Raw genomic sequence first — 22,569 nt, forward strand, 5'->3', positions numbered from 1 at the left:
CTGGCAATGATCAGCTCCATTAAACGTTCATTGAGCTCTTCATCAATAAACTGGCATTTTTGAGCTAATGTTCTGGCTCTGGTCACAAAATCATCAATGCTTTCGTCTGTTTTTTGTCTATATTGCATTAATTGGAGCCTATGGATTCTAAAGTTAACATTCAATTTTAACTGACCTTCATAGAATTCCCATAGTTTGGCTGTCTTTTTTTTGTCAGCCTCACTGAGTCCACTAGCATTCAGCCGTTTCAGTCCTTCATCTCCAATGCCACGACATATTTTTCGTGCCTGTTTAGCATCGTCCTCTATTTCCTCATCTTCCAGGTAAAGAGACATTTTTGTTTAAACAATGAAATAGCCTCACCCTGATCCGGGTCGGCCCAATTCATTGTTGGCAAATGTGATGCCATGACGTCTTCTCATTCGGGTTGCGCTTCCAGCGTGTGGACTGCTGCTGTCAGTTGTCAGCTGTCAGATTGCTTCATTAGCGCCGAGTTAGCGCTGACGGAGTGACGGGTTTCCTACTGCCGATGCATAATTATCCTCAGACAATCTCCCGTCCTGCTTGTAGCAATCCACTACTGTTACCGCTGTCACCATGAAGTGTTATTGAGACAATGAAGACAACGAGTTGCAGACTGGACTCAAGTTTACTTGGTTGACCTAGCGACGCTCATACATACTGGTGCACTCTTATATATTGTCCGGGTTGCACACCGGCATTATATGGTACCTACTGCATATCACTACACACATGCGGGCCTCAATCAAAATGCTGGAAGGTTGATGGATTAGAGAAAATAGCCGTCGCTGCTGCTGACGCCGACGGTTGTGGTCGTTTGTAGTCCGTCGTTGAGATATGTCGGCAGTGGCAGTGGCACCTCGATTGCGTCGAGATATGCTGGTTCCTCGATTTCGTTTCTGGAATTGCTTCCAAAAGAGTAGACACATCATCATGAAGGTCTCCATCTCCATTGCGTCTCTTGATCTGTGTATGAAATCGACTTGTCTGTGTTATTGAACGACTTGTCGCGTACTAGATGACGCAAGTATACCCTTGTGTTCATTGGCTCATAGGCGACAGCAAAAACCACGGCAAGCTTACAAGCTCAAAACGCAAACCGTAAACAAAACCCAGAGCGCACCCAGACTGAAGTGTGTACACAAACCAGAGGGGGAGAGGGGGGGGGGGGAGTTTGAATCAGATCTCGGAACGGGCAGAACGGAACGAAATAGAAACGAATAGCGTGAGTGAGAAAGGGCCCTGAGTCGCTGACGAAATGTTCTCTGCACCTCCCATCCCGTCGTCCTTCCCCCCAAGGGCCGTCTTCGTCAGGGACACGACAGCTTTAGCGATCTGTTGTGCATGTTTTTCCATTGGGAAACCCTTGCGAGCACGGGGAGAACATGCAAACTCCACACAGAAAGGCCCGGGAGATACCCCACCTGGGTAACTGGCAACACAGCAACCAGGTCCCCCAAGCGGGAATCGAACCTACGACCTTCTAGCTGTGAGGCAACAGTGTTAACCACTACACCACCATGCTGAACAATTTGAACTCAAATAAAGGTTAGACTTCTCTCATATTTAGCAGTAAAATGTTTATTCTCCCCTAGTAATTGCTTTGCTGAATTTGTCTTGTTTTATGTATTTCCGTTTGTATGCATGTATCTACAAGTACATGAATTGCTAATAATAAGAACAATTGATAGTATTGTGATGATTATGATTATGATTATGATTATGATGAATGATTATTTATTATAGATTTGCAGTCCATAACTGAGGAGGATTGGTAGGAGCTTGAACCAGTGCGCATGACTCAGAAGAAGCAACACCACTTCCTGTGGGGCGGGTCCTCATAGTAAGCTAGCAGCAGCGAGCGAGCTGCTTGTGAGCAATTATTACGACTGCGACGATAGTGTTTGTTGATATTATTTTAAAGAGGGCGTTCAGTTAAGAAGCCAGGCAGTTTCCCTGCTTTCGTTTTTCCCTAACAACTTAAGTCTTGCAGTTGTCAGTCAGAAAGACCGCTGCTGCCGGTGGGCAGTTAGCTTAGCTGCCGTCAGACCCGGCGCCTGTGGCTGCAGAGAGAGAGCCTGCAGTCCAGCTGTAAACAAACCTCCAGGAGGGACCTGGATGTGAGGGGCCGGCGACACCAGTGCAAAAGGTACGGAGTAAGTGTTCCTATACTATAGCCCCTTTCGTTACTGTGATGCAAGCCTTGCTTTGTATTAAACTTGAACTGGAGAGCCTGGACTGGTCACCTCACCCCTGCCCACTTTGACAACCTAGGATGGCTTAGAGTAGACGACAGAGTACAGCAACTTGCAATGGGCCTGGTCTACAAGATACACTATACGACCGGGGTGCCCATGTACATGTCAAAATACTTCCCAAAGGTCAGTGAATACCACAACCACTACACCAGAGGAAGCTCAACAAATCATGTTAAACCCAGATTCGGCTCAAACAAGGGACTTTTACACGGTTCGCAATTATGCCACAACAATGTGGAACGCCCTACCCAAAGCTGTAAAGGAATGTGAATCCCTGCCCACATTCAGAACCGCTCTTAAAGAGCACCTACGGGAGGCTGCAATTCGAAACTGGCCACCGTAAATGCCCAAAACCCCCACCACCTCCTAATAGACAGTCTCCTCCCCACCGCATGTATATATTCCCTCCCCACCGTATGTATATTTCTCTCCCACCCACCCACCCCCTCCTAATGTACAGTCCCCTCCCCATCTTATGTATATACTCTGTCAGGATCTAGGGGTAACAGTACTGTATATTTGAATACCGTTTATGTCACAAATGTATCAGTACTAAATACCTATATGTCCCTATGCCATAAATGTCATGTATGTTGTGTATGTCATAAATGTCTATATGAATTGAAAATGGGGGACCCTGATGGAAACAAGACAAACGTCTTTCTCAGGTCTGCATCCACTTAACAATTGTATGTATTGAGCCGTACTGTATTGTACCCATCATATAAATCATATAATATCTCATTGCTAAATATATGCAATATATAATCTAATAATCCAATAATCTAAATCTAATATATAATATAAAAATGCTAAATGCATGGGTATTTTATTTTGTCTTTAATGTTAGCTTGCAAACTCAAATACTGTCTTGGTAAGCTCATAATGAATTGTTTGGGGAAAAAAAGAAAAACATCGTGATGCGTATCGTGTATCGCCGAAAGGTCAGAAAATATCGTGATATCATATTTAGGCCATATCGCCCAGCTCTACCACTACTGTTCCTAATCTATGCAAATGACATGTCGTCAGCTTGTGACTGCAACTTGTTCCTGTTTGCGGACGACTCAGCCCTGCTGGTCTCTGACAAGAACAAGTTACAGGTTGAAAAAACCCTCAGCTCGGAACTAGGCAAAATCTGCATATGGCTCGCCGACAACAAACTATCATTACACATGGGAAAAACAGAGTCCATTCTCTTCGGTTCAAATAACAAACTCAGCAAGACCGACGGCTTCTCAGTTACAGTGGGTGACAATATTGTCACAAGGAAAGATGAAATTACCTACCTGGGTTTCATCCTAGAGGCTAATCTTTCCTGTGACAAAATGGCATCCAATGTAATAAAAAAAAGTCAACCAACAAACTCGATTCTTGTACCGGATCTCCTCTCTGGTAAACAAGAATACCCTGAAGACTCTGGCAGGAGCACTCATTCAAGGGTACTACGACTATGCTTGCACCTCATGGTACCAAAGCACCTCAAAGGCACTAAAAACCAAATTACAAACATCTCAAAACAAACTAGTCAGACTACTGCTTGACCGGACTCCTAGAACCCACCTCACCCCTGCACACTTTGCCAACCGAGGATGGCTTAGAGTAGACGACAGAGTACAGCAACTTGCAATGGGCCTGGTCTACAAGATACACTACATGACCAAGGTACCCATGTACATGTCAAAATACTTCCCAAAGGTCAGTGAATACCAGGATCACAACACCAGAGGGAGCTCCACAAATCATGTAAAACCCAGATTCGGCTCAAACAAGGGACTAAACACGTTTTGCAAATTATGCCACATCAATGTGGAACGCCCTACCCAAAGCTGTAAAGGAATGTGAATCACTACCCACCTTCAAAAGCACTCTCAAAGAACACCTACGGGAGACTGCAATTCGAAACTGGCCCCTACAAATGTCCTAACCCAGTTGTACAATAAAGACCAAGCATGGCTTTGTCAGTATTCCAATGTACCCAACCCCCCCCCCCCACCTCCAATGTACAGCCCCACCCAACCCTACCCCACCTACCCAACCTCCTCCAATGTACAGTTTCTATGTCAAATGTATGTCAGTATTCCAATGTACAGATGTAAACAAGACTAAAGTCTTTCTCTGGTCTGCATCCCCTTAACAATTGTGTGTATTGAGCTGTACTGTACTGTACCCATTCTGCAATCTGTTAATACAATTTGCAATCAATCAATGTCCCAGGGACCTCCATCCGAGAAGGTATTTGTTGTTTAGATGTGACTTAGTCCAGCATTCCATAACACTATACTGTAGGGGACTGGGAGATAAGAGTGTCTGAAATGTATGATCAGAATAGTCATTCTTATACATTCTCTCATTGTGCTAACTACAAAATAAATAGTGTAATTATTAAACTAGTCCCCGTTTGACTGGGGAACCCCGTCAACGACCCCCCGGGGGTCCCCGGACTTCACAGTCACTTTGAGAACCAGTGAATGTAGATTAGGGATGCACGATATTGCTTTTTTGACACCGATACCGATAACTTTATGCTCCTCAAGCCGATAACCGATATCGATAACCGATATTTATTGTATTATAATTTTTTTTTTAATGTATATATTTTTTTTGATCAACATTTTTTTTTTCAACATGAAACAAAACATATCACAATACAATAATAATACATAAAAAGACTTCCAAGGACAATAACTTAACACCAACTTAAATGTGACCTAACCAGACAACAGAAACAAAAGCCAAGACAACAGTTTTGACTGATAAAGTGACCATATTTATTTTTCCAAATGAAAATTCACAATCCGTCAACAGCTTGTGGTGCATCCAACCTAAGACGCTCGAAGCTTTTTGTTCTTCTTTTTTCAAAGCGGAGCCTTGAAAAAGAGGCTTTGAGTGGACACATCACCACCACAACAACGGGTCACCTGCGGCATCACCACCGCCACGGTGTTGGGGGCCCGCGACGACGGCGCGAGCACGCTTGTACCTATTGACGAGTCGTTTGCTAAATTAAAGAAGTTTGACAGAAGGGCAACCAGCCAGGCAGCGCCGTTATCTCACGGGACGAGTAGCTACATTAGTTAGCCAACAACCAGCCAGGCAACGCCGTTATCTCCCGGGACGAGTAGCTTTATTAGTTAGCCAGCAACCAGTCAAGCTAACGTTAGCTGGCTCCAGCAGCTTGTTGATGTCGTCGGGAGCATTTAGCCTGCTGGCTACCTAGCTCCACTTCAACCAGCATCGGGAGATCCAGCAGCTTGTCGATGTGCTAATAGCCTCAGCAACCTAACGTTAGCTGGCTCCAGCAGATCGACAATTATCGTGCATCCCTAATGTAGATGCAACACTCACTGTAACAAAATGGGAACTGTAAAGTACAGTTATTCTAAGTATGGGATATATGTTAACTGTCCAGTATCACTGGAATATCACAATGTGCATTGTGTTTTAGTGTGGGTTTTCCCTTTTTAAAGGAGCATTATGTGAAATGCACTTACCACCTTCTCCAGAGCCAGACAAGAAGATAGATACCAATTTCCTCTCTCTGTGCGTTCAGTAGAGAGCTACCCGGCTCCAAGCCAGCCTAGCTCAGCACAAATTAATGGAAGCGGATACGGATCAGCAAGCCTAGCTTAAAACTCTGGGAAAGGTGTTTTTGGCCAACACCTAGGCTAGCTGATCCATATCCACTTCCATTAATTTGTGCTAAGCTAGGCTAGCTTGCAGCCGGATAGCTTTCTACTGAAGGCGCAGAAAGGAAATTGTTGATATCAATCTTATTTTCTGAGTCTGGAGAAGATGGTAAGGTTCGTTTTGTAAAGTACAGTTATTCTACGTTTATAACAGTCTATGGGATGGACGTAACTGTCCAATATCACTGTAATAGCACAATGTACATTGTGGTTTAGGGTGGATTTTCCATTTTTAAATCAACAAACTTGACATTAAATTGTTAAATTCTACATGCAACAAGGGACGGTACTGTCAGCCTTAGTTGAGTGCCTTTAGATATATAGACTAGATTGATTGCATCATAACCCATAGTTCAGTCTCAAAACTGTTATCCCTCGTGTTGAGATAACCTTACAGCTTGACATTAAGGCTATTGAAATGTAGCCCAATATCTGTCACAACACACAGCAGGAGTACCGTAGTTAAGTAGGTTATGGTTGCTATTGTTAATGTCGACGCTGACAGCCTGTGTCTGTGCCCAGGTCCAAGTATGGCTGATGACCCACAGAGAAACTTCCGTTCTGCCTATTATGAGAAGGTGGGCTTCCGAGGGGTGGAGGAAAAGAAGTCGCTGGAGATTCTGCTCAAGGACAACCCTCTAGGTAAATGGAAGGAAGGAATGGTATCAGTTAGTACACATTGTCATAGGTATCATTCAAGATATTAGTGGTGCACCGATGTGAAAATTGTGGCCGATACCGATAACCGATATTCAGGGGAGGAAATTAGGCCACTTTACTCGCCAAATGCGAGTATTTTTTACGTTTGGCGAGTGATTCATGAAGACCACTCGCCAGTCTGGCGAGTATACAAAAAAAAAAAACATTCTGCAATCACTGCACTGGCAAACGGTGCGCGTCTTCTGAGTGCTCGCTTTAGTTGACAGTGCCACGAGAGCACTGCACAAGACCACCCGCGGACATATAATGTTTAATAAAAGTTTGCGCAGTACTGGCCAACCCGCGGACATATAATAATAAAAGTCCTGCGTTACTAGGCTAGCCATCAGGAGCACTCTCAAACGGATAACGTTAAACACAGCAGAAGATGGGAAACAGACAGACTGACCAACGGGGAACTGCATCCAACCCTAGTACAACCCTCGAGTATAAGTTACTAAGGACACATTTAAATCACAGAGGTGTAATGTTAGTCTACTGGAAATGTATACAGTGGTTCGCTTCTAGTTTTAGCGATAGCTGCTTGCTAGCTAACGTTAGCCCCGTGTGCTCAAAGCAGCCAGCTAGGTGTATCTGTTATGACTATAATGTTTCCAAAAAAGCACCGGACTACGACGTAATGTTAGACATTTTATTTCATGCTCAAAAGCCCCTGGCTTGCACATCGCAGTCACGAAAGGGGCTAGCTAAGCTCAACCAGTGCACTGTGTACAACAGCACACCAACCCAACTGACGTTATCACAACACTTGACGGTACTGTCGTAAGACCACCGTGCTGTCTTAAAGGCACAGTGTGCCTACCCAGATGCATACACAACATTGACGAGGCTTGACAACCGAGGTTCAAAGTTAACTTGATTGATTGAAAACTTTATTAACAGATTGCAGAATGGGTACAATACAGTACAGCATTTTCAATTCATCATAACATATGACATACAGATAGACTACTGCTACATCTATATATTTCACATCTATCTATACACTTCACAACATACTTCGGTTTTTTTCTTTCACTGCCCAACCCAGTCCAACCCAGCATCTTTCACTGCCCAGTTCAGCCCAACCCAGTCCAGAATAGATACCTCTTTCATGTTAATATGTTTTATGCTAATATTGTGAAGATTAATGTTTTATGCTAATACATATTTTAAAGAGTAGAGACACGGTGTGATTATTTTACTATGATTGAAAATCTATTTAGACGAAGACATACAAAGAAGTAATTATCACAATTAGCGATTTCTTTTGTCTGGTAAAAAATCTGTTTGGCTGGTAAAAAAAATCAGATACTCGCCAGTTGGCTGGTAAGCCAAAAAGTTAGTTTCCTCCCCTGCCGATATTAATATTGCTGTTCTGGCCGATACCGATATTTACCGATGTCGATATCTCTGTATAGAAAACACTTTTTTATGATAATCAAATAAAGAGCTATTTTCCAAAACGCATAATTTTTTTACTTTTGTAACTTATTTTCAGAAATGACTGATATTTTGAAACTATTTAAGGCCAAAACATGTAAAAAAAAAAAAAAAAAAAAGATTAAAAAAAATAAATAATTTTTTTTTAAATATCGGCCCTATCTTGATATCGGTCCGATACCGATGTGTAAAAAAACGGCCATATCGCCGATATTACATCGGCGGCCGATATTACATCGGCGGCCGATATATCGTGCATCACTATTATTTGTCATATGCACAGTTAAACAGACAGTTACACCGTACAATGAAAATCTTACTTTGCTAGTCTGCCCTTCACACAAAATATAGACTTCAACTATAATTAAAATATTGGAAAAATGTGTTAATGCTAAAAGGAAGAATCTTAAAAAAAGATAAATAAGTGGAAAAATAAGGCATGAGTGACAGAGTAACAGTATTGCACAGTAGTGGTAGAAGGATATAAAGTGCACTATGCATTGTTGCAAATATTGTAAATAATAATCATATGTGATATTGTCATCAGTTTTTTTTTTTTTTATTTTTTTTTTTAAAACATAGGATAACAAGGACATTCAGTGTGTGGGTGTCATGGAAAAGGAGAGCTAGCATGGAGGGGGTTGTTCTGGCATGCTGGAACTAACCGTCGAGCCTCCCCGAGGTGTCGTGGGCCTGACTTGACGAAGCACCAGTGAAGGGATGGGCCATGTAATACATTTGTAGTGTGTAATTCCATAGTATAAGTACAAGGATATGATCATTTATCTTCTCAATAAAAAGTACAATGCTATATAATCTATTTGTAATTTATTGTGGCAGTAATTCAGTTATTCAATTCACCCCCCCCCCTCCCCCCTCTCTCCAGATGTGGAGAAGCTGAGCACCTTCAGTCAGAGGTTCCCCCTTCCCTCCATGTACAGGATCCACGTGTGGAAGGTACTGCTGGGTAAGACAGACACACAGACACACACACACACAGAGTAAAATACCCCACCTCGGCAGGCTATATGAGCACAGGGATCGATAAGGCAGTGCAAGTCTCTTGATTCAATCGACCCATCTCAATCCCTGCCCTCAATCACAACCGTCGCTTCTCTCTGACAAACTAAGCCTCTCTCCCCTGTTCTGGATGTGTGTCGCTTTCCCCTCCATAATGTCAGCGACATAAATGACCATGTAATTACACAGTAACACCATGATAATTGCACCATGGAACCCTCTTACCGCCTCGCCCCCCCCCCCCTGGCCTGCACACATTTAAAACTGATCCCAGGACTGTATGTCTTGTCTGCAGGCATCCTGCCGGCCCACAGTGACTCCCACGCTCTGGTGAGAGGCTACCGCAGGGAGCAGTACCAGGACCTGGAGGAGGCCCTGGAGGTGATGCGGTTCGTCCACTCCTCCACACCCGTTACCCACCTCTACCTGCGCATGTTCCAGCTGGAGAGCCAGGCCCTGTGCCGCCGCTCGGAGACCACGGCCCCGGTGAGGAAGTGAGGAGTGTAAACCAGCTCAATTGAACCATATTCACACAACGGCCATTTTACTCTTCAGGGTGTCTGCGGGGAGTAAAAAGTCTTAAAAAGTCATAATTCTCAATTTACGGCCTTAAAAGGTATTAAAAAGTCTAACATTTCATTAGCACAGGTATTACATTTCTTGGGGGGCAACCCCAGCAGTTGGGAGATTAAATAATATGAATATTAAATGTTTTTGTATTAAAGTTTTGCGAGGCTACCGGGAGCTTGTGTGGAACACGTGATCATTTAAATTGGCACAGCCAATGTGTTTTTAACTTTTTCCTAGTATGGTTGTGAAATTGGTATAAAATGTAGCTCTAAGTGGTATTATAAAGGTCTCTATGCGCATCGCCACACCACTAGTGAGGAGGGTTATCCCTGTTCTTTGGTTGTTACTTGTTGGCCAAACTGCAAAGCCAGAACTCAATCTCAAAAAACGTACCTAAAATATTGTGTATGAAGTATTAACTTAACTCTAACCCCCTAACCTTACTGGAGACCTCTTTCTACATGGGTATCTCTACTCGAGTGTCTCCACAATCTTGTTTTTATAAAGAACATTTTATAATTTCATTTGAAAATAATGATAATAAAACGCATTGTTTTATTCAATGTAGGCTCTTTTATCATCTTTTGGTAAAATCATCTTTTATAAAAGAAACAACAACAACAACAACACATTGAATAAAACAATATGCTGTTGTTTTGAACATCTTACCTCTGACTGGTCTCTTTGAGCTCGCCATCTTCTAACATTACACTCTGTAACATCATTTTTCTTGGCTGATGGACAGTTCTGCTTCGTTGATCACCATGATCTAGAAATTGGCATTGTAACTCCTCCATTGTTCGTTAACTTGCCCGACTCAAGCTGATCGCTGTGTCGCTCCATCTCTCCAGATGCCTGTCACTGTTTATGTGTGTGTTGACTTTGAGTGTGTATGAGAAGGAGACGGAGATACAGAGAGAAAGATGGGGAACACACTTGGCGTGATCTGTTGTTATGAATGTACAGTATGATGACATTTAAAAGCCTAGACCCCTTTTTCTGATTCCCCCCCCCCTAGGAAATAAAACCCTCTTATATTCAGCACAATACGGTAATTTAATATCACACGGCAATGCCTCCGCTGCTCTTTGATGTCGCTGTCTATGATTGTCTTGTTAACTTCAGGATGAGGCAGACGAGGACTTCCTGTCCATCGGCCGAGCCATGGAGGAAATTGTCGACGACCCTGTGGACTGCTATTGGTTGATCAAGTGCTTCGTCAACCAATTCAACACCAAGTTTGGAGACTCGATTCCCCATCTGGTGAGCATCAAACTCCGGATGAGGGAATAAGCCATGGGTACACAAACATTTCCATTTGAAAAGGTTTAAAGGAGCTGTAAGTGATATTTAATTTTAAGATAATGTGTTAACAACCTCTTAACGCTTGGTGTACCACCGGTGGGGCATTTTGCACTCGCGCGCACTTCTTTGCACACACTTTGTGCTCGTCTGCCGGCCCGCGCTGCGTTTCTCCCGATCATTCAATACATTGTTGGAAAGTTAAACATCCCGTCGTTCAATCGACACCACTCTCGACCTATTGCATGCTTTCAGTCTCGAGTTACAAGACGAAATATCTGACGAGCGTCATTTGACAAAGCCGTGACCATGTTCGGTTGTAGAACGGTCCTGAACTGACCAGTCACCACTGATGGTGAAAATGACCACCGTTGTAGCCAAGGAGCGCCTGCTCTGAAAGCGATCCCAGACGAGCACTGATTGCAAGGAGAAAGAGGCAGAAGAAGACCAACAAGCTCTTTGTTTTGACTTGTGCGTCTGAATGAATTGCAGCGGATGGCCATTTTGGATAATCACGCTGAATTATTGCAGTACACACATTACAAAAACCTTTTGTAAAACACAAATCTTCCGTCACATTTTTATAAACGTTGGACCTGTATGACTGTAAGACATCAGGCTATAGAACCGTTATGTTTTCCAGCCCCTACCTCTCAGCTGGGACCCAAAAACAGGCATCTGGCAACGAGTCAACACAAAATGAAGGAGAAAACATGTTATTTCATTGTGTTCAAACCTCTGTTTCTCTATTACATTAGCACTCAAATAGATTTTCAGAATGTTACCTTTCAAAAGAGGCTTAAGGGTTATAGCTCTACATTGCCATCACTGATACATAGTGTTTGATCAGTAACATGGGGTCTCCCAGTCCCTCCACTCTGCAGTAAACAGAAAATAAATGTTCTGGTATCCCTTCCCACTTTATTCAACCAGGAAAGAGAACCATAGATATCTTTACTTATTTCAAGAAATCTTGCCAAGCCAAATTAGCTTACTGCACTGGCATATTATATTACTTATTTACTTAAAAAAGGTTTCTATTTCTTATTCTTCTCAGACCATTTTTGGAGTGTGGGGTTCTCTCTCCTGATTGGATAAAGTGGGAATGGGATACCAGAAAAATACTTTGTTTACTGCAGAGCGGAGGGACTGGGAGACCCATGTTAATGACCAGACACTCTACATCAGGGCTGGCTGTCGGGAGAGTAGAGATATTATTTTAACACGTAGACCACTTATTTAAAATAACAAAACAAAAAAACACTCTCAGCTCCTTTTTAAGAAACCGTGATCTTAACCAGGCGGTTGTTTTCTCTCTCTCTCGCTCTCGCTCTCTCTCTCTCTCCCCCCCCCCCCCCCCCCCCCCCTTCGCCACAGCCCAAGAGTCTGGAGCACTACCTGAGCCAGGAGGAGGCGGAGCCGCGGCTGCTGAACCACCTGAAGAACACGGGGGCTTTGGCTCTGCTGCCCTACGACCTCTGGTTCAGACGCTGCTTCGCCGGCTGCCTGCCTGAATCCAGCCTGCAGAGGTCAGTCTGCTGCTGTCGTCACCTCCAGCAAACCAGTCGCCGTTCAGACGCATACAGAGTAGGGATGAGTTCGAATTTTCTAATAGTCGTGCAACGTTCTGAAGGATTATCGATAGGTTATGTATATAACCTAGTTATGAGTACTGGCTGAGCGTCCTGCTCTTCGCCATCGAGATATACCTCATCTCCAGTACCTAGTGTACTCCATCAACGAATAAAAAACAATACACCCAGCACCTGCCAGGCCCCGCCCTAGTGACCTACTATATAGCACTAGGCGTGGTCACCACTCGCTCTTCCTCGGAAAAAAACGTTTCCAAAGAAAAGTTTCCCCAAGGGACCTCAGGGCAAGCTAAGAGCAGGACGCTCAGCCAGTACTTGTATTACATAACCTATCGTTATATTAGTCGTACTGGCGAATCGCGTCCTGCTCTTCGCCATCGAGATATGGGGACAGAGCAGACGCGAGGACCGACAAATGCACCCCCTGAGTACCCGAAAGCCCACATCAGGGGGGAGGGGAGTCCCGTCACCCCATCCTTCCTAATGAAGAGGGGGCGGCAGTCAACTCCACCCGAGTGCGAACAAGAGGGAACTAGAACCTCTTGAACGCACAGCACAGGCGGAACCACGTGTGACACAACACATTGTGGCCCACACCCACACACCCCTGCTACCCCACCAAGGATGGGAAGCAGGAGAGGTTCCAGACCTCAGAACCGCCTGGGAGACAGAACCCCTGGTCATGTCCATGAGGTAAAACCTTACGAAGGGACCCGGTGAGGACCACGAAGCCGCAGCACAGATGTCCCCCACCGAAGCCCCACCCAGCAGGGCGGCAGAGGCCGCCACCCCACGAGTGGAGTGCGCCCTGATGCCCCCAGGGGGAGCCAGCCCGGCCAACGTGTAGCAAAGGGCAATGCCCTCGCACAACCAATGGGACAGGCGCTGTTTCGACAGTGCCTTACCAGCGCGAGAGCCACCGCAACAGACAAAAAATTTATCGGTAGCCCTGAGGCCCTGAGTACGGCTGAGGTAAATCCCCAAGCCCGGACCGAACATGACAGGTGAAGGCTCGCCTCCAACTCACTAGCGTGAGGAGGCGGATGAACGCCTGAACCATAATATTCCTGGAGCGGAAAGAGCTCCGGATATTCTTTGGCACGAAGACTGGATTAGGTCTCAGAGTGGCACCGCTATCGAAACGAATAGACAGACACTCAGGCCGCACCGAGAGAGCACAGAGCTCACCCACGCGCTTAGCGGAGGTGACGGCCAGCAGGAACGCAGTCCCAAAGGCCTTGCTCAAGAGGCTCAAACGGGGCCTCGGACAACCGACCGAGGAGCAATTGAAGATCCCAACTCGGAGCCAGAGAACGTTTCACCGGCTTAAGGCGCCGAGCGCCAAGCAGTAAACGCTTCACAAGAGGGTGGCCTTACACCACTCTTGGAAAATACGCCACCTACCCGCGTAACCCGCGATAGTGGAGGGAGCATGCGCGTTCCGGATGGTACCAACCACAGAAGGATCCATCCTCTCCAGACTCACCCTCTCACCAGCCAACCCATCAGCGACTGGCCCAGCACAGGGAACTAACACAGAGACCCGTGCGCTTGAGAGAGGGCTCACGATGACCAAGGAACAGGCCATGACGGGGATACCAAGAGCTGGATCAGGACCGGGAACCACACAGCTGCGCCCCGGTCCGGCGCAATCAGGATCAAGGACCTGCGCTCCTCAGCGTACCCACACCAACAACTGACCTAACAGATGTATGGGGGAAGAATCCCAGGCGGCACGGCATCGGTCCCAGACCTGCCTGACTATGTCCGGACGTAATCCCCACCCGTCAGGGTGAGGACCGCCCCGCGACATCGCACCTGTACTCACATTCACCCTGCCGGGGATGTGGCCGCGCAGATGGAGAACGCCCATAGCCAGCCGCCCGGTGCAGACGGGGGTAGCGTACTCCTCCCTGTCTGTCGATATACGACGCTGACGTCGTATTGTCCGTCCTGATCAAACACTGTTTGAGGACCAGAAGGACCGCTTTCAATACCAACACATTGAACGTAGCGCAGACCGGGCAGCATGGCTTGCCAGCTGCCCCCTACTGCGCTGGCCCGACGCGTCTCCAGCGAGGGAGGCGGCGGTGAAAAACGTGACGTGTGACAGCCTACTGCTCATGGGGACCCCCCTGGCGAGGACCCCAGGCCCTCCCCAGGGGGCGAGGTCCCCCAGTACTGACACAGGAACCTTAGCCGCTTCCACTTGCCTCTCACCGGGTCTATTTCCATACTGGAAAAGAACCACCTCCGTAACCTCCTCCTGGGGTGAAGAGGAGGCCAAGTGGGACCACGGAATGAGCAGATGCCATCATACCGAGCAGGCGTATCACGGACAGTGCCGTAACCGTCCTAGGACGGAACCTCCCGAGCGTGTCGACAACACGCTCTGAGAGGGATGCCCCTAGCACTCCACCTGTTGACTGGGAAGAGGAGTACTCTACTTCCAGTCTACAGCAACCCCAGGCTGATAGGAAACCTGCCTGGTATGAGACCTGACGATCCACCTTGACTGCGAAGGACCAGAACGTCGTCAGGGCAGAATACACTTCGTAACCCCTGATGACGCAGAAGCCCCAGTGCGGCCTCCACGCACTTGGTGAAGATGCGGCGAGCTAGAGAAAAACCGAACGGCAGCCTCTGGTACTCATACGCTAACCCTGCAAAGGAAGCGTAGGTAAGCCCTAGGATGGAAGATCGGGGATGCGAATACGCATCCTACAGGTCTATGGAGGAGAACCAGACCCCACCTGACAGTGTTCAACAGGTAGGAGACGATCCAAAAAATGCTGAACCTTCCCATGGGACAGGTCCAGCATGGGTCTGACACCCCCCTCCCGATTTCTCAGGCACCAGAGAACACCGGGAGGAAAACGCCACGACGATGGCTTGCTTCGTCCACAGAGATTGGATCTCGTCGACCAGAGCTGTCACTGCTGGTGACCCTGACAATATGGCCTGTACCAAACCCGAAAACGGGTGGGGTTGTGTAAATGCAAGTCCCCGCCTCAGCGTTCTCTCCATCCACCTCGACATATGGTACTGCTGTAGCCATATGTGATGACACTCCCAACGCACCCGCCGCCATGTGGCGCAGGTCCGCTAGGAACTGTAGATGGGCGGCCCGGTCCCACCCGCTGTGCGTAGCCAACCCTGGACCCGTGCGAGCAGAGTGTTCCGTGTCGGGACATCTGACCCTGACACTACCCACGAGGCAATTGCACCCAAGGGGGGACCCCGACAAAGGGCCGGTTTGATACGGGGGAAGCTGACATCAGCCTAGGTGACAAAAGCTCCCCCACTGAACACCCCTCCAGAACATGCTGAGGAGTTGTTCTGCAGCCGGACATGCAAGGTGTGAGGCCCCCATGGGTTCCTACACACCGTAGCCCTGCAGTGATATTACTACCACCCAAATCACGCGCGCCTGCGAGACCACTGCCAATCTTTCAGGAGTGGGAGGCACCAACATGATACCTGGCCTGGCGAAGGCGAGGTCGGGGAAGCCCGCACTGTGTGCCTCCAAAAAGGTTTCGAGCCCCCCTGCTGACAACACTTATAGTTGACAGACGTAACACCAGGCTCAACCAAACACAGCTTATGGTGTGGGAGCTGCTTGACAGCACAACATTCTCACGGACAGACCCAGGCTCAGCCATCAACTGGGTGTCAGCCCCTGTCCCCATGAGAAGCGAAACGTGGGGCCGCATGCGCTTCAACGAAGGCTCGCGGCCCGCAGCCAAAGGAAACAAATCGGAGCCCCTTTTCTGCTGATGTTGGGGGAGGGAGTGATCGGAGAGCGGGCTGCTTGCGGCAGGACGGCGACGGCTTGTATATTCCAAGCCGAGCTCATCCAACATGGCCGATCCCTCGGCCGCCAAGGCTGTCGGCCTTCTGGACACCTGTCGATTCAACGCCCAGGATACCTCTGGCGGGGGAAAACATGGCCGCCTGTCGAGGGCCTCGCCATAGCCGCTGACGAGGCCGTGCTCTCACCTCTGGCTGCGCGGCGTGAGGCGGTGTGGGGCCTAGGACAAATACTGCCCGCGCTCCAGCGGAAGACCAAGATCCTCTGCGGAGAGGGGATCCCTGAGCGGTTATAGCTTGCGGCTAGGTCAAAGCTAATAACATCAACAACCTTGCGCGATGTGTCGACGTCGGCTGGCCCTCAAGGCCCCGCCACCAGACACCATTTTTGACAGAAAAAACAGCAATTTGAACACAGTTACTAATCGCTGCCAATTCCATACCGTGGCGGTACAGGCTTTAACAGCCCACCAGCCACTCGCCGGGCCGACCCACCTCATGGCGTCGGCCGGGCGGGGCGCTGTTTCAACATGTCAAAAGCAAAGGACTGATGCTAACACGGAGCACCAGTGGTGGTTGCAACAAGCAACCTCCACTGTGTGTGCACCATGAAGGGGTTAATGAATAAATGAACTAACACCACGAATATACTGTAGAATGGGCTAGCCCATGCACACAACGTTAAAGGGATGCGGACCAGAGAACCAGTCCCACGTTCATTCATAATATTCACAAACATCACACCAGCCCTAGACCTCAGCCCATTTACCCATGAAAAGGTAAACAAAGCCCCCCCGCAATACTCCCCCAGTAGACACCGATTGACCGTCAGCATGAATGGTAAGAGGAGGGAAGACTGTAGTGTAGACAGACATTCCCGCAGCAGGGAGACAAAACAGAAACAGTAGCCCAACATAGCATAGCGTTAGCCGCACGCTCCAGGATAACGGAGAAAACAACGTTTACCCAGATATCCCGCCACTTGCGCCAATACATAACTCGGTTGTCTCCTGGGACAACTCGAGCACATCACAAACGCCAGCATTGTCATGCCTAGTGACATCCCACAGCGGGGAACAGTAGAACAGTGACCCAGCATTATAGCATTTAGTATTAGCAGCGCGCTCCAGGACAGCCTGGGAAACGTCCACCTCAGAGGGACGTTTACCCAAACATCCTGCCCCTGGCGCCGATATACAACTCGGTTGTCTAACAAAACAACACGCAGCAATACTAACACCAGCATTAATGCCTAGTGGCGCAGATCCTACCTTGTGTGAGGTAGCTCGATAGCTACACCTCACACGCCGTCCCTCTGTCTGCTGTCAACAAGACGAGGAGACTACAGACTCGACGCTGAGATGCATCGAAATGCATCCCGCTGCAGAGTCGCAGAACCCATACGAGCGCCGTCAGAACATGCCACGAAGATTCCAGGGGTAGGCAATCTCCGGTAAGCACTCAACCTAATTTCTCTAAACTTTTCATGACAACTAGTTGCATAGGGTGCACGCATCCGCTATGATGGAAACGAAAATAGAGGAAGAGCGAGTGGTGACCACGCCTAGTGCTATATAGTACGTCACTAGGGCGGGGCCTGGCAGGGGCTGGGTGTATTGTTTTGTATTCGTTGATGGAGTACACTAGGTACTGGAGATGAGGTATATCTCGATGGCGAAGAGCAGGACGCGATTCGCCAGTACGACTAATATAACTGAAGTGCCTATTTACGTGCAATACCCTTTGATTTTAATGATCCATTCTTTTTTTTTTTTTTTTTTGGTCTTTTTTCCCCCTCCATTTTCCGCCGATTTTCTCCCATCCCAATGTTAGTCGTATGCCAATTCCCAGTCCCTTCCTGGTCGCTGCGCTTTACCCCCCACAGTCAGATCCTCTGGGAGAGTGGAGGCTACCACGTGCTTCCTCCGACACACGTCCAGCCAATCACCGCTTCTTTTCACCTGGCAGCGCGGATTCTCATTGAGAGGGCGTAGCGTGTGGGAGGACCACACTATCCCCCTCACGTCCAATCCGCGCTTAGCAGGCGCCCCGACCGAACTGTAGGAGTCGCTGTTTACAACGACCCGGACCCACCCCGCCAGCTTCTCCCACCCTCTGATACAGCCAATTGTATCAGTGCAGACGGCCAGCCAAGCTGGTGACAACCCCGGAGCTGTGAGCTGGATTCGAACAGGCAAATCCAGCTCAGCTCCGGGGGGCTGGTGACGAACGCAATCTCCGCTCGACCACCTAACCGCCTTTAATGATCCATTCTATTAAAAAGAATAGCTGAATTTAACTGAAACTGAACATTTTAACTGAATTTGAACTGAAACAGAAAATAACAATTTCGTGTTTTTTGTTTTGTTTTTTGGGGGGGGGCGGGTCGAATTTTCGAATAGTAAACTGTAGACTTTTCAAAAAATATTTTGGTCAGTCATGCACATCCCTAATACAGTAGCCCTTTCATTGTTTCAAAACAATTACACGGTGGGCCAGTTGCACGGATGAGGATTAAGCCTTGTTTAAAAGGTTTCTTTCAGCGGGGTCCTCCATTGGGGGAAAAGTCCTTTGTACATAATGCAGGTCCATGAGAACATCCGGTATAATAGGCGAGAGTAGGGATGGAATGGATGCTAGTATACAGACCCAGAGTCCAATTATATCACTCGACTGCCGCAACCCACATGTTTGGTTGTTCTTTTAGGAAAATGACTTGGCTTTTGGATGGTTTGTTTGTACCTGTTAGGAGGGAACAACCTCACTGTGCATAGTACGGTGCTAAAACTAATTCCAAGATTCAAGAGATTTATTAGTCACATACATACACGAGACATGTAGTGAAATGAAGGCCATGCAAACAAAAATAATAATAATTGAATAAAATAGAATAGATAATAAAATACACATGATAAAAAGTACTAAGATACAATACAATACAATGCTAAGCTTACGAATTGAAGGTAATGAGTCCTATATACATTAGTACACTACTATACAATATACAGTTATGCTATATATAACAATATATATATATATATATATATATATATATATATATATATATATATATATATTCCAATTCCAATTGCAGGGAGCAGACAGGAAAGTAAAGTCTACTGACTATATTGAGAAAATGTCTAGTATTTATAGTCATCTTTCATCTAAGCATTAGGTCCTTCATCATTAGATACCATTCCACTGTTGTTGTTAGCCTTGTGGAGAACACTGCCCTGTGTTCTGTTCCTTCTGGATTCTGAGCTGGGGTCAGCAGCTAAGACGGATACGAGTTGGGAAGGGCAAGCTGTTCCTTCTGGTATCTGAGTTGAGATCAGCAGCTACGATTTTATGAGTTAGGAAGGACGAGCTGTACCGCCATGGAATGTGGAAACCTAAGTCCCATTGTGTGTGTGTGGGTGGGTGGGTGGGTGGGTGAGAGAGAGATTAAGTTTTGCATCCACATTGTCAATAATACTGAAATGTAGGACTTGGGTTTAGTGTTACATCAGCTGATTATCATGTTTAAATGTTGTGTACAGGATGTTATACTGTAAGAACAATGTGGTTACCTAGCAACTAAAGGGTCTGTAGTAGTTTACACCCAGTGGCACAGTGGCTTTCATAAATTTTTCTCTGGGAACTTAGGTTTTCAGAATTCTTATCTGGTGACCCTGAACTGATGTTGCTGGCTTACCGTAGTTACGGTCTTGTGAGGCTCATTAACCAAATGTACCATATTTCTTCAACCTACCGTACCCATTATAGACACTTTAGAAGGCTTTAGTTACGTAGCATGGAAGAAAAAAACCCACCTTACTGTATTTGACTATTATGTACTATGATACTATGTCTATACTACTGTATCTGCTATGTACTATGCACTACTACCTACAATGCTAATATGTCTATACTGCTATCTACTATGTACTATGCCTATACTACTGTATCTGCTATGTACTATGCACTACTACCTACAATGATAATATGTCTATACTGCCATCTACTATGTACTATGCCTATACTACTGTATCTGCTATGTACTATGCACTACTACCTACAATGATAATGTCTATACTGCTATCTACTATGTACTATGCCTATACTACTGTATCTGCTATGTACTATGCACTACTACCTACAATGATAATATGTTTATACTGCTATCTACTATGTACTATGCCTATACTACTGTATCTGCTATGTACTATGCACTACTACCTACAATGCTAATATGTCTATGCTATCTATCTACTATGCCTATACTACTAGCTACAATGCTAATATGTCTATACTACTATCTTCTATGCCTATACTACTATGCCTATTTATTTATTTTAATATATATATATTGTCCAAACATGGAATGTATAATTTTTTTGTCACATACACGCAGTGTGAGCCCATACACTTCTGTGTCCTAGCTAATGCTAATATGTCTATACTACTATCTACTATGCCCATTCTACTATGCTACTATGTCTATACTACTATGCTAATATGTCTATACTATTATCTACTACCTATATGTACATATATGCACCGCCAGAGATGTACTTGTTATACAAACATTTTAAGTAGCTTTGGATAAAAGTGTCAGCTAAATGTAAATAACCTTTTATCTTGTGAACCTTATCATCACCTCGTCTTAGTCTTGTGATGAAACTATATTGCGATGTCTTCAGTTCAGTTGACCTGCTGTTTGCTGTTCTCAGGGTCTGGGACAAGGTGATAAGTGGATCCTGTAAGATCCTGGTGTTTGTTGCCTTGGAGATTCTGCTAAGCTACAAAATCATGCTATTGGGAATCAGCCGTCCAGAGGGCGTGGTCAGCTTTTTGTGCAATGTAAGTAAATGACAAACACTATAGGGAGGTGTAGTCTGACGTCACTTTAGTTTCCCGCGCGGTCCACCCGTATAGGGATTTATCATTGGGGGAAATGTATTATCGGCTATTGTAATAATTGTGCCTCATGAACATTGGCAAGCTTTCCATTTTGCACAAAATGAGTTCCCTTCTATCACTAACATTATTGTAAGCATTTTTGGTTGAAATAAAGTGAGTTAAAAGGTTGTTTAATTTGTTGTTGCTGTCACCTAATACAGCCAGGAGTCTACGCTGTGGTGACGTCAGTCAGCAGCGCCAAAGTGAGTTCCTCAGTGAACGAAAATATAAACATTGTTATTTTGCTACTTTTACGATTAATTGCGGATTGTTTCATGTTGAGCTATAGATTGTGGATGAATACACACAGAAAGGTACACCATGCCAATGTTCATGCTTTATTTGTTTTAAACGAGACGAAATGGGTCCATTGGAAATACATGCCCATTTCAAGGAGGGTGGACCGTGCAGGAAACACCAATGACGTAACCACTACACCTCCCTATAGTGTTATTAATATTTTTTTTAATATTATATATATATATAGTCCAAACATGGAATGTATAATTTGTCACACTTCTGTGTCCTAGCATTGCAATGGCAGTGTTGCACCATCTTGTGGATATTTGGCCCCAGTGATGTAAGGTTTCCAACCAATTGCTCTTAACTCGTGGATGGGGCGTAATCTAACCAGAAGGATTGTGAAATTAATATTAATTCTTTCGTACAGCTTTTTAATTTCAACGGTTGTTAGGTAAATTAAGACATTGCTTAGATATGTTATCAGTTCAACCAAGGTGAAGAAAAATTGGCATAACTCGATGATTTTAAAAAGGGTCTTCATCAGTACCGCTCATTTTCAATATACTCCCTCTTACACTGATGGTCAAAGTTTCATTTAATTAATGTTGACCTCATCATACCACCTGTTTTTACAACCCCAGGGGCGACTGCAGAGTTTAATTACCCCCCTCTCTTCTCCAGATACCGCAGGAGAACACGGATGCCATTGTGACCAAGGCCATCGACCTGTGGCATAAGTACTGTGGCACCCCCATGCATTCTGTATAACTGGATGTGGATCTCCAGTAGACACGGACGTCTGTACCCAGAGTTGGTGCCTCTTCGCTGGGATGCGCTTGGACTCGTCTTGTCTTCTCACTAGGAGGGAATCTGCATTTTTATAACATACAGCATCCACACGGGCTCTGAATGACTGAATTGAAAACTCATTTGGGGGGGGGGGGGGGGTTACAACAGATATACTTGTACCCCTGGGAGGCA

The 22,569-nt window shown here is 46.0% G+C and overlaps 1 protein-coding gene across 5 annotated transcripts; it reads left to right on the plus strand.

Annotated features, from left to right (window-relative positions):
- Positions 1 to 1,858: 1,858 nt before the first annotated feature.
- Positions 1,859 to 22,512, plus strand: tbc1d7 (TBC1 domain family, member 7). 5 transcript variants are annotated; one of them, XM_084337895.1, is made up of 9 exons: positions 1,859 to 2,177; positions 6,491 to 6,610; positions 8,997 to 9,077; positions 9,426 to 9,616; positions 10,826 to 10,963; positions 12,380 to 12,531; positions 21,117 to 21,246; positions 21,507 to 21,548; positions 22,270 to 22,512. In XM_084337895.1, the coding sequence occupies exons 2-9, from the start codon at positions 6,499 to 6,501 to the stop codon at positions 22,354 to 22,356; spliced, it is 933 nt and encodes a 310-aa protein (XP_084194021.1). In that variant the 5' UTR covers positions 1,859 to 2,177; positions 6,491 to 6,498; the 3' UTR covers positions 22,357 to 22,512. The 5 variants fall into 5 exon arrangements, with proteins under 5 accessions (XP_084194021.1, XP_084194020.1, XP_084194023.1 ...); XM_084337894.1 differs by having other exon boundaries at positions 1,859 to 2,170; XM_084337897.1 differs by lacking the exon at positions 6,491 to 6,610.
- Positions 22,513 to 22,569: the final 57 nt, after the last annotated feature.

This window comes from Notolepis coatsorum (genome assembly GCF_963971535.1).
Source record: "Notolepis coatsorum genome assembly, chromosome: 2".
Taxonomy (NCBI): domain Eukaryota; kingdom Metazoa; phylum Chordata; class Actinopteri; order Aulopiformes; family Paralepididae; genus Notolepis; species Notolepis coatsorum.

What these genes read in the sequence shown, in the direction of transcription:
- tbc1d7 (XM_084337895.1), top strand. Translation starts at nt 6,499, where the DNA reads ATGGCTGATGACCCACAGAGAAACTTCCGTTCTGCCTATTATGAGAAG. An exon ending in CGTGTGGAAGGTACTGCTGG is followed by an intron (nt 9,078 to 9,425) that starts GTAAGACAGACA and finishes TCTTGTCTGCAG; the next exon opens with GCATCCTGCCGGCCCACAGT. An exon ending in GAGACTCGATTCCCCATCTG is followed by an intron (nt 10,964 to 12,379) that starts GTGAGCATCAAA and finishes CCTTCGCCACAG; the next exon opens with CCCAAGAGTCTGGAGCACTA.